The 16467-nt window shown below is 38.9% G+C and overlaps 3 protein-coding genes across 4 annotated transcripts; 2 read left to right on the forward strand and 1 right to left on the reverse strand.

The window, feature by feature from the left end:
- Positions 1 to 823: 823 nt before the first annotated feature.
- lmod3 (leiomodin 3 (fetal)) lies at positions 824 to 3763 on the forward strand. Its single transcript, XM_071476911.1, has 3 exons — positions 824 to 1244; positions 1414 to 3027; positions 3264 to 3763. The coding sequence occupies exons 1-3, from the start codon at positions 957 to 959 to the stop codon at positions 3309 to 3311; spliced, it is 1950 nt and encodes a 649-aa protein (XP_071333012.1). The 5' UTR covers positions 824 to 956; the 3' UTR covers positions 3312 to 3763.
- A 1317-nt stretch (positions 3764 to 5080) lies between these two features.
- On the reverse strand, positions 5081 to 8659 carry LOC139620896 (PRA1 family protein 3-like). Its single transcript, XM_071476914.1, has 4 exons — positions 8378 to 8659; positions 7506 to 7723; positions 5510 to 5755; positions 5081 to 5212 (listed from the first exon to the last, which is right to left on the reverse strand). The coding sequence occupies exons 1-3, from the start codon at positions 8557 to 8559 to the stop codon at positions 5580 to 5582; spliced, it is 576 nt and encodes a 191-aa protein (XP_071333015.1). The 5' UTR covers positions 8560 to 8659; the 3' UTR covers positions 5081 to 5212; positions 5510 to 5579.
- Positions 8660 to 9091: 432 nt separating this feature from the next.
- On the forward strand, positions 9092 to 16092 carry LOC139620895 (NEDD8-activating enzyme E1 catalytic subunit-like). Of its 2 annotated transcripts, none has more exons than XM_071476912.1 (18): positions 9092 to 9213; positions 9316 to 9354; positions 11064 to 11187; positions 11330 to 11410; positions 11521 to 11603; positions 12039 to 12119; positions 12226 to 12269; positions 12361 to 12425; positions 12550 to 12705; positions 13226 to 13328; positions 13446 to 13556; positions 13708 to 13761; positions 14895 to 14931; positions 15017 to 15098; positions 15194 to 15294; positions 15380 to 15443; positions 15528 to 15582; positions 15679 to 16092. In XM_071476912.1, exons 1-18 carry the CDS (start codon positions 9194 to 9196, stop codon positions 15765 to 15767), a joined length of 1389 nt encoding a protein of 462 aa, XP_071333013.1. In that variant the 5' UTR covers positions 9092 to 9193; the 3' UTR covers positions 15768 to 16092. The 2 variants fall into 2 exon arrangements, with proteins under 2 accessions (XP_071333013.1, XP_071333014.1); XM_071476913.1 differs by having other exon boundaries at positions 9165 to 9213; positions 9316 to 9378.
- The last annotated feature ends 375 nt before the right edge of the window (positions 16093 to 16467 follow it).

Here is a 16467-nt window from a genome sequence, read left to right on the forward strand (position 1 = left end):
CTGTTATTTAGTTAGTGAGTAAGCCTTAAAGGAATAGTTCAATATTTTGGGAAGCTTCTGTCTTTCTTGCTAAGAGTTAGATGAGAAGATAGACAGAACTCTCACATACAGTATGTCTGTTAAATATCAGGCTACAGCCAACTGGTGAGCTGGAACTGGGGAAACATTCTGGCTCTGCACCAGGAAATAAAATCATAACTGATTAACCACAAATCTTTACACACAAATGAGATATAATGTGAAAATTAGTGAGCTTTTAGACACCACTTTTTTTTTATCACTGGACAGAGCCAGCCTTGGGTTTCCATCTGTCTAAGCTGAGTTATTCAGTCCTCATGCTGTCAATCTATTCCATTAAAGTTTTCTCTTTCTTATATAAATAAAACTTGAACTTCCAGGGTGACATAAAGAAATTTATTTAAAGAAATTCTCACAAGCTGTAGATCAAATTTTGCTTTGAGTTATAATATAAAAAGTCAGACAGAAGAGGCGTCTTCTCTCAAACTGTGAGTATCTTTTCCCCTGAAGACAAACCATCTCCTCTGGCTCATGTGTTTTGTGTTGTGCAGCACTTCAGAGGTTATGTCTTCTGGAGAGCTCTGGGAGGAGTGTGCAGTGGAGATTTTACCCCTCCCACCAGGCCTGTGAAAATGGTCCACCTGCTGCTGTCAATCGTGCCTGAAGCAACTGTCATCCCAAAAGATCCTGATGGCCCGGCCAGCTGGGGGAAGGCGCTGAAAAAAGAATGTTAGCATGTCTTTCCCCTGCTTGTACCTTAAATATCTTCCATGCAGTTCACAGGGTTTAAATTTAGACTCCACATGAGGCAGGAGCAAACCGTTTCTAGCTGCAGTCAAAGTCAGAGGCTTCCCCCTTCGCTCCGTCCTGAGTCACAGACTGGACAAAAAATTTATCCTTTTGAAATCAGCGGACGCAAGAAACTACAGTTCGCAAACATGTCAAACAGCAGAGACACTGATGATCTCAATGAAGAAGACATTGATGAGGATGAACTCCTTGCTATGCTTTCACCTGAGGAGCTTAAGGAGCTTCAGAGTGAGATGGATGTTATCATTGCCCCAGATGAGAGTGTACCTGTTGGGCAGAGACAGAAGGACCAGACAGAAAAGCCTCCGACGGGGACGTTTGACCACAGATCCCTAGTTGATTACCTCTACTGGGAGAAAGAGTCCAAACGTATGCTTGAGGAAGAAAGAGTGCCTGCTACTCTACTGCCCAGTGAGGTAAGAGGCCAAACTCTCAAAGGTTCATGTAAAGACCTATCTCGAAAATCAAACATATGATTTACAAACTATGAATCTTATAATGTGAAATGTTGAGACAGAACAAAAAGTCATGTGTTTCTAATAGCATAGGTCTAATCTTCATGTTCTGGTTCATTGTTTTCATTAGAAAACTTTGAGGGAGGAGGCTGAAAAGAAGGAAAAAGAAGAAGGCGTGAAATACGAAGAGTATGAAGTGATAGAGGAAGTCATTGTGGAAGAAGTTGTAGACGGTACAGATGGAGAGGAAATTATAGAGGAGATAATTGAGGAAATTGTTGAAGAGGTCGATGAGAGCGATAAAGAGGACAAAGAGGTGGATGTGAAAGATGAGAGAGAGGTGAAGCTGCCTGAGAATACAGACAAACATGAAAATATGGACAAAAATGGAAGTCCTCCAGATCACAACACAGAAACAGTAACAGTAACGGAAAACAATACAGATGACAATCAGTGTTTAACAGACACAAAGGAGAAGACTGAGAGCCCAGCTCCTAAACACAGCACGTCAGACGTCGAAGAGACGGAGGAAATTAAAATGACAGATTCTTTGCTTCCTTCAGATACTCCAGAGGAGCCAGAGATAAATGAAAGCAACGATAAGTTCCCACAGATAGAAGAGAGGAAAATTAACAAATTAAAAATTCCAAAGCTGGCACTCAGTAATATAAAAATGACATCAAGACCTTCAGGAAATGAGACAAACTTGGATTCGACACTTGACAAGATCCGCAACAACAACCCCTCTGTCACTGAGGTGAACCTCAACAATATAGAAAACATTCCCAAAGAGATGCTCTTGGACTACGTCACAGCCTTGAAGAAGAATAAACATGTGAAAACATTCAGTATAGCCAACACCGGTGTCGATGAAAACATAGCTTTCAACCTGGCCAACATGTTACGAGAGAACCGCAGCATTACCACTTTGAATATTGAGTCTAATTTCATAACAGGAAAGGGCATCGTAGCCATCATCCGCTGCCTCCAGTTCAATGAGACTCTCACAGAGCTGCGATTTCACAACCAGAGGCACATGCTGGGTCACCATGCAGAGATGGAAATATCACGTCTGATCAAGGCCAACAACACCCTCTTGAAGATGGGCTACCACTTTGAGCTGCCAGGGCCCAGGATGGTGGTGACCAATATTTTAACCAGGAATCTCGACCGTCAGAGGCAGCTGAGGAAGGAGGAGCAGAAGCAGCAGCAACTGAAGGAGCAAAAGGAGCTGATGCAGATGTATGAGAACAGCCTAAACTTGCCTCCTGGTTTACTTGAGATGCTGGGGTACATACCGTCCCTGGAACTCTTGCAGGAGCATGGGCTCATCCCACCCTCATCAGAACTGAGCGCTGTTCCTCAAACACACCAGCAGACAGAGCAGCCAGAGCCTCAGAAGAAGCTCAAACATAAAAGCATTCCCAAACAATCCAGCGCTGAACCAGCAAATTCATTAAGGGACGTCCATCTGAAGAGGACGCCCAAGAAACGCGACCCGTTTCTGGAGCTGGATCCAAGGGATGACAGGAGACCAGAGAACCCCAGATTCCAACTGAGGAAGACTCCCAGACAGAAGGATGCAGGCAGTGGAGCAATGACAGATGAGACACCCAACTTGACTGATGTGATTAAGACTTTGAAGCCCGTCCCTCGTAGACGAGTGCCACCAAAGGTCGACCTCACGCCACGTGATCAGCTTTTAAGTGAGATTAAAAAGAGCAACGTGGCCTATCTCAAATCTGTGAGTACTTCAAAGTTAGTACTGAGAGATGAATCAAGTTGGGAGCTAGATTTTTTCATTAATACTGACAGTGTTAAAGCTCAAAACAGAAGAGCATTTATTATCCACATCAATGTGAATACATTAAATGCTGTTAATTGCTCAATAAGTAATATCTATAATTATTTGATTCTGCATGTACTTGTCCTGTAAAGCCAACAAACCTTTTTATTCTCTCCCTTTGTCACTGCTTGCAGGTGCCGCTCCCTAAAGCCCTGGAATCAAATGAAACAAGTCTCCTTTGAGGTTATAACTTCAGCTATATGTCTTCACTGCAGTATATTTATTCTGAACATATGTGGTATTAGTTGCCCTGAAATTACTCACATGAACTGCACAAATTAAGAGTGAGCTATATTTTTATTACACATGAAAGGTATTGGCTGGTTGTGGTTCCACTGTTGTGCTGTTAACTCACTTCATGATGTTGTTTTGAGGAAGTCATAACAATAAAGGCATGAAAATGTAAAGAGTTTATTGCCAGAACACCCTATATTTAATTCATATTAAAATGTATTACCTCTTTCTTCATTTGCTATCTCTAAAACACAGAGCAAAATAAAAAATATGATTTATTTTCAGTGGGCTTTTGCACAGAACAGATTTGCAGAGCTGGTTTGTTTGATTAAATGTTAGATGATTCATTATGGAGCTGTTCATGTACTTACCTTTTGCTATAAAAATGTTCTACTCCTTGCCTGGGGATTCTTTTCTTCTTCCTATTTTTTTTTCTTTTTTAAAGATACCTAAATAGCATTGTGTAGCAGTGCATCAATGCCAGACTAAATATTTTCCCATTGAATCGTTGCAGTTAGAGGTGCAAATATGAAAAAAGACAAATTACTGTCTTGGTTTCATAAAGAACAATAATTAGTGAAAAACTGATGCCATATGGACAATTAGTCAAACTGACATCGTGTACACATGTTAGCCTATTAGACATTTGTGTACAATTGTGTCATAATTACTGTTTAAATTCTTGGGTTATGGCCAAAAATGTGTTTTGTGAGGTCACAGTGACCTTTTGACCTTTGACCACCAAATTCTAATCAGGCCATCCTTGTGCCCAAGTGGACATTTGTGTCAAATTTGCAAAAATCCACTCAAGGCGTTCCTGAAATATCGCGTTCATGAGAATGGGTTAGACGGACTGACAGCCTGACAGACGGACTGAAAACAAAATGCCTCCAGGCACAGCTGTCACCAGCACAGACGCATAAAAATGACTGCAACATAAATTAGGTTCTCTTTATTTTTATAGAGGACAGCCATATGTTATGTCCAGTTTTGTGATTTCATTATCACTTTTCAAGAATGAAAAATTCACATAAAAACATAGATAATATATAATATAGCATCCATGAAACATAAACAATCTCTCTGCAGCATGCACAAACTGCAGTCAGGGTGAGAAAAGCAACAGGAAACAACTGCTTTAATATTAGCAGTAGCAGTATCAAATAAACACTTAACAATACAGATGACAGATTTAATTTGGCTTTTTTTACAAGGGGATTTGATGGGAAAACAGCACAGGATGTCTCTAGTCCAGTAGTTACCAACGATGAGGGAACACTGTTAAAGTTAAAATTTTAATTAATCTGTACTTTTGCCTCATTGCCATAGTCATGTACTCTGTATCCTGCAGCTATTTTATACATTTCTGCATGCTATATTATGAAAATAAAGACACATCAAAAATAACAACAAACGTGTAAATAACATGACATTATATTCAACAATAAAGCTGCACTTGCCATTCATTTTTTTTCAACATTGCATAGCTGTGGTCAGAGGGGATACACTCAGGCCAGCCTGTATGGTCAGGAACTGTATGCACAAATCTTTCGACAACAGAAATACCTAAACTCCAGGATTATTTGTCAGGTAATACAACCATGTCTACTCTACAAGCAAACTGGTCTCAGATCAGTATTCATACAGATCCTGAAGTAACAAGATGAGAGTTATTGCTGTTTAATAAGCAGTTCACGCTTCACTGGGTGTTGGGTCTACTTGGTGAGAAGAAAATCTAACATGCTTATTTTGAGGTAGCAAACTGAAAGGATCTGATTTATGATTCTTTTTTAGAATAGAATTGGTATCTAATAACTGCATTGTGTTGCTTTTTTTGCTGAAATAAATACTCAATCATCATGTAGAACAAAGTGCGTTGTCAACAAGGGAAGTGATTTGCTTGTGGAACATTTACTGGGTACAGGAATGATCAAACCTTTGGTAATCTTTAGGGCCCATTGCCTCTGTAACATCCAGTCCTCATGGTGATTGTGCAAATCTTGTTATAATCTTGTAAGTAACCATCTGTTTGCTTTAGATAGTCTAAACTAATAAATGTAAAAGAGAATAATGTAAATAGATAAAAGGTATGGGAATGCAAACCTCAGTAACTTTACATATATTGGGGGGGGGGGGGGGGTAAAACTTGACACATAGGATGATGCTATGAAAATTTTAATCCATACTGTATGACACTTACTTTCCTTGGCACTCCCTTACTCCTTCAGTTTGCTTTCAATAAAATCCTGAATCTTGTTAATTTTTTCCTCCTGTTGATCCAGGAGGTCCATGATGACTCCCATGGGGGTCTTCTTCAGCCCAACACCTTCAATCTTGTTCTCCAGTCTGTTCTTCATGTTGCGCAGTCTCAGAGAGGCGTGAATCAGGATTACTACAGGGAGCACAAAAGGGAAACATTGTTATTTTTTCCAATGTTAAAAATGAAGTCAAATTTTATATATGATTTTCTCTGGAATACATCAACAAACAAAATGTGATACTGCTGAAACCCAGACTTTAAAGCAGGTGTAAGGATAGGCATATCTTTTATTCCCTTGCCAGGCAGATACTGAATGCATGACATCAGCCAGTAAATGTAGTTCTGTCCAAATCAACAACCCATAGCAACCCGTCAACACAGGCAGCAGTGGGCAGGCCTCCTGGGAAGTGATCACACTACCTCGTCTATCCACCATGATGTTAGAGCTACTGCATTTGCTCTAACGATCCAACCCATCAATTATCTAAACCACTCTGCTGAACTTCTGACTCTAAATGTATTTAGAGAGCTAAAGCAAATCCAAAACCATAGCTCTAATCCACAGTACATTATAGCTTGCCTTGCAATACCGACTTTATTTTACAGTCTGTGTCGTGAGCGAATACATGTCAGCGATACTGCTGTTCAATCCCTACAGTGAGTCAGAATGAGCGCTTGGAAAAACTTGATCACCCACAGAAACCCTCAGTTATGCATCCCTGGGTGACTCACCAGCCCCTTAACAGTTTTTTGCCATATAAAATTAGCCAAGTGTTTGCAATATGCCGTAGGGAATAGAGTTTCAATTTAAATCATGGTATTAAAACTATACAGATTCTTAGAGTTATATTGTAAATATTGTATGTCTCCAGATGTCTTTGTCACTACTTAGTTCACTGCAAGTGAAATAATCAGTGTTAACCAGGAAACGTATTTCTTGTGACAAAGGTAATAGTCTGTGATTTCTCATAACGGAATTTAATTTAACAAGAGTCATTCCCTTAAATTACAAGTGGCAGTGTGATTAGTTGTAGGGTAAAGGAAACTATCTGATAGTTCTATGTCATATTAATGGATCAATTGTACAGTGTTTTTGCTCACAGACAAGGTGAGACACTTACTGAAACTTTATTTACTGAGGCTGAATGAAATAAGACTGAATTTTAAGTGGCCTTCAAACTGCTGCAATTTGAGGCAAAAAGCTTGGGTGCCATTTTGACCGAGATGTAAATTTAATTTGTTTATTTTGTGACACCAAGAAAACATTTTTCCACCTTACTTTTGATTTTTCCATCAAAACTGTGGAACCACCTGCCCATAAACATTCTTCATGCCACCTCTATAATTCCTTCCAGTAACATCTTAAGACTTTAGTTTATTGTTCCTTCACTTATTTAAGTGGAGTATTTCATATTCAACTCAGTTTAATTGTATTTTAAAATGTTTGGTTGCTACTTTTTAATATGCTTAAATGTTTTAAACATTTTAATGCAATTGTATGTAAAGCATCAGCTGCATCAAAAAGATGAAAGATGTTATTCAAATTAGGTTTACATCATTGTCACGGTTATTACCAGTATACTTATAAAGCATAATGAAGTCAGATTACTGTGTAAAATAAAAAATCATGATTTAACATTTTACAGTTCAAAGTTCAAAGAATTAATAATACATTACTAATAACTTCATCCTCTTCAGTAGAAGAACCTGAACAGAATCTAACTCAACTGACAGCTTGTTCATGCAGAAAAAACGAAACTCAATTAGACTGATTTCAAAAAGTACAATGACGGTTTTAGATTTAAAACAGCCGCAACCCGGGATTTCTGACAGTCAAACATGGTAATTTATTTGTAACTACATTAAATGTACTGAGACTTACACAGCAAAGGGAAGGTGATTCCAAAGATGAATACCATGACACCACCACACAGTGACAGCAGAAAGTAGCTGGTAACCATAACCCCAATAACAAACAGGGTGGGGTTCTTCCTTTTGAAGTTCTTGATGGTGGCCTTGTTCTCTCCTGCCCACACTGAACCGGCGAATACCAGAGTCACCACAGCTCCTCCCAGAAACATGCCAAAAGGGTTCAGGAACCTGAATATTGCAACACAAAATGACATATTGCACATGTACTCCATAGGATGTAGGCTTTTTTTTTTTTTTTTTTTTTTTTTTTTAAATAGCACAACCTGCTGGTGGAAACAACAATAGCTAACATCCTGGCCAGTTTGGTGTAAACCATAAGAGGGCAGATGTCTGCAGTAGGGCCATCATTTCCACTACATCATCCTCTATTCAAAGACTATCAAATCACATGTAATTTATGCAAAGCCACAGCCAGCAAGCAGCAGCGATTAACCATAAAGAAACTCCGGATCTAACTGTGATCAGTGCTCCTTTCAAAACTATGAACATCCAGCTATATAACGTTAATTAAGAAAAAAAGACGATGTGTGGTTAATCGTTTCTGTTAAGATTATGAAGGACTTGCACACTAATGTAGATAGCTAGACTGTTTTTCTTACTGATACCACGAAAATATTTAGAAAGACAAGCTAAGCAGGGCAAATATCTAAAAGGCAGAGGCTATAAAAGAGTTACAGCTCCTTAAACGTTGACACAACAATGCTAACTGTTACAGAAATAGCCTGTGTGGTCATGATGGGTGTGGGTAAAAGGTATGCAGTCTAATCAAACATAGAGCCAGGGATGCTAGCCTGCCTGCGTTAGCATACTGCCAGTACTTACCCCACAATGATAAAAACAACCAGAGCCACGGCGAAATAATTGGTCTGGTAGTACAGTAAATTACTGATCACTCTGTTGTTCCACTTTGCTAAATCTCCGAACTCTGGTTTGGCAAAACGGTCAGTTCCGGGGAAGAAATCATCCCACGGTCTGAGGGGTGCAAGCTCCATCTTGGCTGCCATGTCTTCAACGTGTAGTTAGGAGACACACAAACACAAACATACCCTCACAGGCTGCGTAATATTTTGACAGGTCAGCTGATCACCGTCTGAGCTCGGAGCGAGAAGGGGGGGGGGAGTCAACGGGAAGCAGTGAGATCTCGCGAGGTCTTGAGCGAGATCACGGAGCGAGATTCTCACAGGCGCTTGGAATTTCAGGCGAGCGTTCTAGAATGCGCAGGAGCAGCGCTTCCTCCTAAAGAAAGAACATCTGCAAAAGAAACACAATACCACAGCTCAATCAGTTTTTTTATTAAAACAGTGTAAATAGTAAAATAAACCACAAGGCTGCTGTTGATTCAGACAAATTGAAGAAACTACAAATGTTGCAGACACATAGTCATCAGATAGTCTGTCTATTTATTCACCTGTCTCTATCAGCATATTGCCATGTGCCACGCCAAGAAGAATCCACATCTGTTTACATCACTGGCCTACATCAATGAAAACACGTTAGGTTTTCAGTTGTATTTGTTTATCTGAAAGCGGGACAAACACAGTGTGTCTCCTGGAGGGGAAGTTGAAACTGTTGTGTGCAGCGCAGCTTTGACACCCGTGAACACAGCAGCCAGAATCGGGGACATGGGACCGTGAAAGTATGGCGGATGCCGAGGAGCCGTAAGTCTCAATGGACAAAAAATATAATTTTACCACACTTAAACCCTCGCTGTTTGTCGTCGATACGGCACGCTTGAACCCTTTTTTCCTGTCTTCTTCTAGGGAGAAGAAAAGAAGGCGAATAGAGGACCTGACTGAGAAGTTAGTGACGAATGCTAAATAAAGGTCTCTGACTGGCAGCAGGTTTGCGTTGCACAGTGAGCAGCGACTGCTGGGCCAGGAGACATGGAAATATACATTTGAGCAAGGGACAACCTTATTAAACCAGTTAGCTGTCTGTACAAATCCGTCCATTTACGCGGGGAATCCATTCACAGAGTTAAACATAATGATCAGACCCTGCACTGCACCAATGCTGGGATGACCAGCACATAATAGCTGTGCACTAATCCCACAGTGCATATTAATCCTGAGAAGGGTTTGAGTTGGTGTTCAAATGGAAAAAATCAGGTAGACTCAAAAAGGTGTATATGCATGAGTGAGTGTCATATAATGCAATGCGCAAATGAAATAGAGGAGCGACTAACATCAGGGAAATATAGTGAGTAAAAACAATATTGGTGACACAGCAGAAAGAAAGTTCTGTTGTCACTGGAATTACAAATTTGCAGTTTGATTTCTAACGGATCATGTGGTGTTCAATTTTAAGTTGATATGAAATAGCAAAATATATTGATTTCCTGTATTGTAAGTGCTATAGGGTCCAGTAGAAACAGTATATTATAAAGACCAGTGCAAACTTTATGCAATTGTAGCATGTATGTAGTCTGGAATTTTGACACCACATATGTTTATGTGGATTCTTAGCCATCTTGGTTGTAAATCTGGTTTCCTGATACACTTAATGTTCTAGATAACAAAATTGATTCCAGTTTTGAAGAGAGATTGTGCAAGGAGATCCAGCCTTACCTACATTTATATGAATCTTCTTTGAAACAATACTGAGACAGCCAAATGGTGTTAAACTACTAGCCCTATTCTTCTATTCCCATTAAGCCGTCACAAATTATATTTTCTCTTTTTGTCTTTAACTTGACTTTGGGTGACCCAAGCATAGTTGTTAGGGCGTGTATGGCCCATAAATGCCCTGCGCAGCGCAAACCCCGGTTTTACTCCAGGGTGGTCGGACCATTTGCTGCATTTCATCTCCCTACTCTTTCCCTACATTTTCCCACACAATTTTACCTAATTTAATTTCATAGAGTACATTTCATGCATTTAATTTGATTTCACTCAATGTAATTTCATTAAGTAAACTGAATTGAATTTAATTAATTTCAAAAGTAATTTGACTCAGTTTTACTCATTTTATTTAATTAATTTCACTCAACTGAATTGAGTACAATTAATTGAATTTGATTATTTTAATCAGCTTCATTTCATTGAGTAAATTACATTTAATTAATTACCTTAGGTGATCAAAGGTCAAAGTCACAGTGGCCTGACATTATTTTAAATGTGATCTATTAGGAACACCCAGACAGAAAGGTCAAGGTGTGTGAATGCAACATCTTGTTAATCTGTGTCTTTCTGCTGAGGGCATCAGTGTTTCGAGTCCAGTTCAGTTGTTCATTGATTTGACTTCGAGGAGTCCACCCTCTTTACTTCCTCTCCCTGGATGACAACCAGGACAGGGGCCTTCCTGTTTCTCTGGTACTCCACCCAAAGCTCTTAGGTTTTGCTCATATTGAAAAATCAGAAAAACTAATGAGTTTGAAATTTCTCCCTTGGAAAATTTGAATTGCATGCAATAAGATATAAATAGCATTTTAGTAGGGATAAGTCAAGAGAAATGTACTCATCTGAGTTAAAGTACTAGTTCAGTGTATCTTGGTGTGTTGTCTGTCCAGAATGGCTGTAGATGGTGGACACAGGGACAGTGGTTGTGACTGGGATGGCCGGTGGAATCATGTGAGGAAGTTTTTGGAGAGACCTGGCCCTTTCACCCATCCTGACTTTGAGCCAAGCACTGAGGTGAAATGGAAATACCTTCCATAAGTCAAACTGAATCAGTGTTGTATGATAATTCTGTAGCTTTGAGTTCACATTGTCCAGTTACAGTTATGTTTCTTAAATATATATTTCTATAAACATTTTGATGCCTTTTTCATATCAGTCTCTACAGTTTTTGTTGGAGACATGCAAGATTCTGGTCATTGGTGCAGGTGGACTTGGATGTGAGCTCCTCAAAAATCTGGTGGGAAATAGTTATGTTCATTCCACATTATACAAATGTACTTACTCAAGTGTAAGCAAAGAAAATTCACTGGTTTAAGTAAGTTTTTACATCGTCTTGTTGTCCTTCAGGCTCTGTCTGGGTTTCGCCTTATTCATGTGGTTGACATGGACACCATTGATGTCTCCAACCTCAACAGGCAGTTTCTTTTCAGGTAGATGTCATCTCTGTTTTTCTTCTTAAAGTTTTCACAGCAGTTTGACACTAGACGAATACAGCATGTGGTGGAAAAAGCTTTTTATATCACCCATAATTGTTCACATGATGTTCAGAGAATGTGTTTTCAGTTATAACTGAAATCAATTCAGTGGTTGTATTCAGATCCTTTACTTGAAAATAGCAACAGTGCAATATTTCCCTTTGTGGTATTAAGTATCATGAACTGGAAATCATCAGGTAAAGTACAAGTCGCTCAACAGATAATTAAATACATTTAATTTGTACTTAAATGTATTTTGTTACACTCCACCAGTGTGTGAGTTTGCATCTTGGTGACTGTAGCACTGTAACAATTCCTGTGTGATAAAATAAGGTTACATTCATCATCTCATATGTTGTATATAGTTAACCTCTTTATACATCCATTTAGGCCCAAAGATGTTGGACGACCAAAGGCAGAAGTGGCTGCTGACTTTGTTAACAGTCGTATCCCTGGATGTAAAGTCGTCCCGTATCCTTTGCAGCAACAACTTCACAGCTTAGAAGTAACTCAGGTTTAATTAACACCGTCTAAAATATCTTGATCTTGATTTTTATTCCTTATGAATAACCTGCAGTCACTTTAAAAAGATCCAAGACTTTGATGAGTCTTTCTACAGGCGTAAGTGTGTTTTTCTTACAGTCTTCTATGCATTAACAGAGTTTACCACGTAAACACCTCAGAGGTTTAAAACGGTCATCTTGCTTTGCAGAGTTCCACATCATCGTCTGTGGACTGGACTCCATCATCGCCAGACGCTGGATGAACGGGATGCTGGTAGGAACGAGAAAATTGATTCAGTTGATTGTATTTCATTGTTGTCTTTACCTGTATACCTTTGCATATCAAAAGAATATAAGCGTAATCTGTGCTGAGTTATGATTGATGGTACCTTCTCTAGATCTCCCTCCTGAGCTATGAAGACGGAGTTCTTGATCCCAGCTCGATCATTCCCCTCATCGATGGAGGAACGGAGGGCTTTAAAGGAAATGCTCGTGTCATTCTGCCCGGCATGACTGCATGCATCGACTGCACCCTGGAGCTGTACCCACCCCAGGTCATTTTTCATCAGCAATTTATCTTCTACTTTCACTTTTAAGACTTATTTAAATACAGTAAGGGAATGAAAGATATGACAGATCAGACTAACAACTGTTTGTGTTTTGGGTGAGAGAAAGCATCTGTTTGGCATCTGTGGTGCACAGAAGGTGATGTTTTACATTTCCATCTGCAGCAAAAGCTGTTTGTGTTTGGAAACAATAAAGGACTTGGGTGATAAGTAGAAATAGCTACCAGACCAAACAGGCAAAGAAAAGAGCACTACCTACAGAAAGTTACAGAAATTCAAAGAAAAACATGCTATATACAGGTGTTTTCTTGGAAGGGGACAGTGACTATTCTGCACAAAAAATCTTACCAAAATACAGAGACAATAGAATAGAGAAATGAAACAAAGTAAGGATTTCAATTGAAATGTTTTTATATTATCGCTATCTTAGTTTTCTGGCATTGTGCAGAAATAATCTTACTTTAAATGCTTTTGTGCTTGATCTTAATTTTAATTTTACAATCCACAGATTAATTTCCCCATGTGCACCATTGCGTCAATGCCAAGGCTGCCAGAACATTGCATTGAATATGCCAGAATCTTACAATGGCCAAAAGATAAGCCATTTGGAGGTAGGCTAAAATATTCACATCATTATTTTCTATTGTACCCCATGTAATCAAGTCAGACAAACTTATACCTCTGTACGTTATTACTATAAAGGCACACGTGTTCTTCTCCTCTTCTAGATAACAGCGTAGATGGAGACAATCCAGAACACATCAAGTGGGTGTTTGAAAGAGCCCAAGAAAGAGCTGCAGAGTTTAACATTACAGGCGTGACATACAGACTCACTCAAGGTGAACCTGTGACTAATTTATTCAATGCAAATGTGGTAGATTTTTTTTTGATGGAACTGATAAATTTCTCACTATAACTCACAGCTGTTTGCTTCACAAGTATCTATAATACTGTGATGAAATTAACCGATGCCTGTTTGTTGTGCCACAGGAGTTGTCAAGAGGATAATTCCTGCTGTGGCATCAACGAATGCTGTTATTGCTGGTATGAAACTCAGTTTTCTGAGGCATAAGCTTTTGCTGTTAAGAGTTCTTATATTACCTATTATTATTTTCAGCTAAAATGAAAAATGTTATCAGCTACTGCTAGCTAGCTGTTTAATGCCAATTCTGTTATTCAGTTGTTTAAAAACTATTGTTGAAAACTTCTCCAGTTGATATTTTTATTTTCCACCTAACTCAGACTTTTCTAAAACAATAACCATGTAAAAGAGTCTTACACATGAACATGATGGCTGCATACATAATATGACACTAAAAGGCTGAGGGTAAAGCTTCATGTTCCAGGCAAAAAGTCAGGAGCGGCATTGTTGTTGTATTGCTGGGTTAAGATAGCATACAGGTATTAGGTAGAGTATTACAGGTAAAATTTAAATGTAATTAAAATGCTATTGTTTATTACCCTGCCAAAGGTGTCTATATTGTTTACTGTTCAAATAATATGTTTCACTTTCATAAGAGAAAGGTTTTTAGTATGCGGACTAACCAGTGTGTTTGGCAAACATAATGGCCTTATCTTGGTTAAAAGGAGCTATTTGTAAGTGTTGCTATTGCTATATAGCCAACGTTAGCATTAAAAGCCGTTTCCTTACAAGTCTCGAAGAAATCTTGCGAGTTCAACATTAAGTTTCATTCCTTTACTCACCAAGAGTGGTCACCAGCAGTGGGAAGCAACCCTCTTGTTTTGGTTCTATTTCTACCACTTCTTCTACTGAAGTTAGAATGTTAACCAGCTAGCTCCAGCCCAGTCGGCATGTCACTTCTCGATACAGAGTCACTGTAACATCCAGCATGCTCTGCAAAGTAGCACTGTTCAGAGGGTGTGTTATAGCCCTTTCTCTAGTGAATAAGACGGCAACATTGGTAAGTAAACAGCTGTTAATGCTAAAGTTGGGTATATAGCAATAGCAAAACTTAATTAAATAGCTCCATTAATGAGTTTTGTGCTGGAGTTGCTGGAGTGTATTCTTTCTTAAAGCTAAGAAACACATGGACAGGGCTGATGTTGTTACTCTAAACTCTTAGCGAACAAACATTCATGACTTATTGTACTTAAATAATTACACAGTTCAGGTAACTGGACTTAATTTTTATAATAATTGCTTTTGTTCTCCACAGCCGCCTGCGCCACTGAAGTTTTTAAAATTGCTACAAGGTTGGTAGCAAAAACACATTCTGAATCTCTCATCCCAATTTTCTGTTGTTTTTTTCCTAATGAACATACATTTTTTATCTTTCAGCGCATATATTCCTTTAAACAATTACCTGGTCTTTAATGATGTGGATGGACTGTACACCTACACTTTTGAAGCAGAGCGGAAGGTTTGTTTGCCCTAATTTGATTAAAAGTGGTGTCAGCAGAGTAATTGTCCTTACAGAGAATAACCAGTTTACTCTGCATCCTCCTTGATTTGTAGGAAAATTGTTCAGCATGCAGCCAGGTGCCTCAAGATCTCCAGTTCCCTCCTTCTGCCAAATTACAGGAGGTTTTAGAGTACTTGACAGAGAATGCCTCTCTGTGAGTACTCAGAAAAACAGTTATTAATGCTACTTCAACAGAAATAACAATTGCCAGGTTAAGATTGTGTATAAATGTTTTCCAGGCAAATGAAATCCCCAGCTATCACCACAACTCTTGAAGGAAAGAATAAGACGCTGTATTTGCAGGTAATATATTTCATCTTTGAGAATGCTGGATGGTGTTTGGTCAGCTGCACATAATTACAAACTGTGATTACAATTTTATTCCAGTCTGTTAAATCCATCGAGGAACGAACCAGGCCAAACCTCTGCAAGACTCTGAAAGGTAATAAGAAGCTGTCCTCCAGTCATTCCCGGTCTGTTCAATGAGACCTGCTTAAATTCATAACACATACGTAATATGTCTTTTTTTCTGATGCAGAGCTAGGCTTGTCAGATGGACAGGAGCTAGCCGTTGCAGACGTCACCACACCCCAGACGGTTCTCTTCAAGCTCAATTTCACTGCATAAACTTCCATTAAGACACACAGCACTGATATCAGGTGGACTGCATCTGAATGCAAACTGGGTGTTACATCACAAGGTTACTGTGATGTTGCAGTAGCACATTTGATAGGATTATGTAAATGAATATGGTCTCACTTGTTGAATAGGATTGGCTGTTGTATGAACATGAAATCAGTTGACATTTTTTTTGTATTTGTTATGTTTACTTCTTTGTGTATTTGCCCTGTGTTTACTTATATTGTTGCTATTTACCTGTAAGTCAAATGAGAATAATGATGTGCACTATGCTCTAATAAAGTTTTATTATCACAGTTGTAGAAAAAGCCTATTTCACTAGATGTTTTTGTTCTTTTTCTTCACTTAGAAACAACAGGTCAGTTTCTCAGTCTTGAAGGACTGGATTACATCCGCAACACATAAAAGATTATTTTCAAAATCTTGGGAGGAAATCTGTTATTAAAATCACACTAACAATTAGATATTTCATTTATTGAAATAATAATTTAATCTTTTATTTGGCAATCCAAAAGTAGTAGTCACAGCATTTAAAGAAATAGGGAGTTAGACGAGAGGATTAATACTATCCGGCAGCTGGTGAACTGACTGCTACCCTGGCTCGGTCTACAGATAACAGAATCCATCTACCAGCACCGCTCCACTACAGGACCTATAGTGCAGAATGACACCCTTTTCCAGTGGGTAA

This window comes from Trachinotus anak, unplaced genomic scaffold (assembly GCF_046630095.1).
Source record: "Trachinotus anak isolate AG129_WGS33_773 ecotype Australia unplaced genomic scaffold, CSIRO_AGI_Tana_v1 ptg000004l, whole genome shotgun sequence".
NCBI lineage: Eukaryota > Metazoa > Chordata > Actinopteri > Carangiformes > Carangidae > Trachinotus > Trachinotus anak.

What these genes read in the sequence shown, in the direction of transcription:
- LOC139620896 (XM_071476914.1), bottom strand. Translation starts at nt 8,559, where the DNA reads ATGGCAGCCAAGATGGAGCTTGCACCCCTCAGACCGTGGGATGATTTC. An exon ending in GTTGTTTTTATCATTGTGGG is followed by an intron (nt 7,724 to 8,377) that starts GTAAGTACTGGC and finishes TGCAATATTCAG; the next exon opens with GTTCCTGAACCCTTTTGGCA. An exon ending in AATCACCTTCCCTTTGCTGT is followed by an intron (nt 5,756 to 7,505) that starts GTAAGTCTCAGT and finishes TGCTCCCTGTAG; the next exon opens with TAATCCTGATTCACGCCTCT.
- LOC139620895 (XM_071476912.1), top strand. Translation starts at nt 9,194, where the DNA reads ATGGCGGATGCCGAGGAGCC. An exon ending in TGGAGCTGTACCCACCCCAG is followed by an intron (nt 12,706 to 13,225) that starts GTCATTTTTCAT and finishes TACAATCCACAG; the next exon opens with ATTAATTTCCCCATGTGCAC. An exon ending in GACATACAGACTCACTCAAG is followed by an intron (nt 13,557 to 13,707) that starts GTGAACCTGTGA and finishes GTTGTGCCACAG; the next exon opens with GAGTTGTCAAGAGGATAATT.
- lmod3 (XM_071476911.1), top strand. Translation starts at nt 957, where the DNA reads ATGTCAAACAGCAGAGACACTGATGATCTCAATGAAGAAGACATTGAT. An exon ending in CTACTCTACTGCCCAGTGAG is followed by an intron (nt 1,245 to 1,413) that starts GTAAGAGGCCAA and finishes TGTTTTCATTAG; the next exon opens with AAAACTTTGAGGGAGGAGGC. An exon ending in ACGTGGCCTATCTCAAATCT is followed by an intron (nt 3,028 to 3,263) that starts GTGAGTACTTCA and finishes CACTGCTTGCAG; the next exon opens with GTGCCGCTCCCTAAAGCCCT.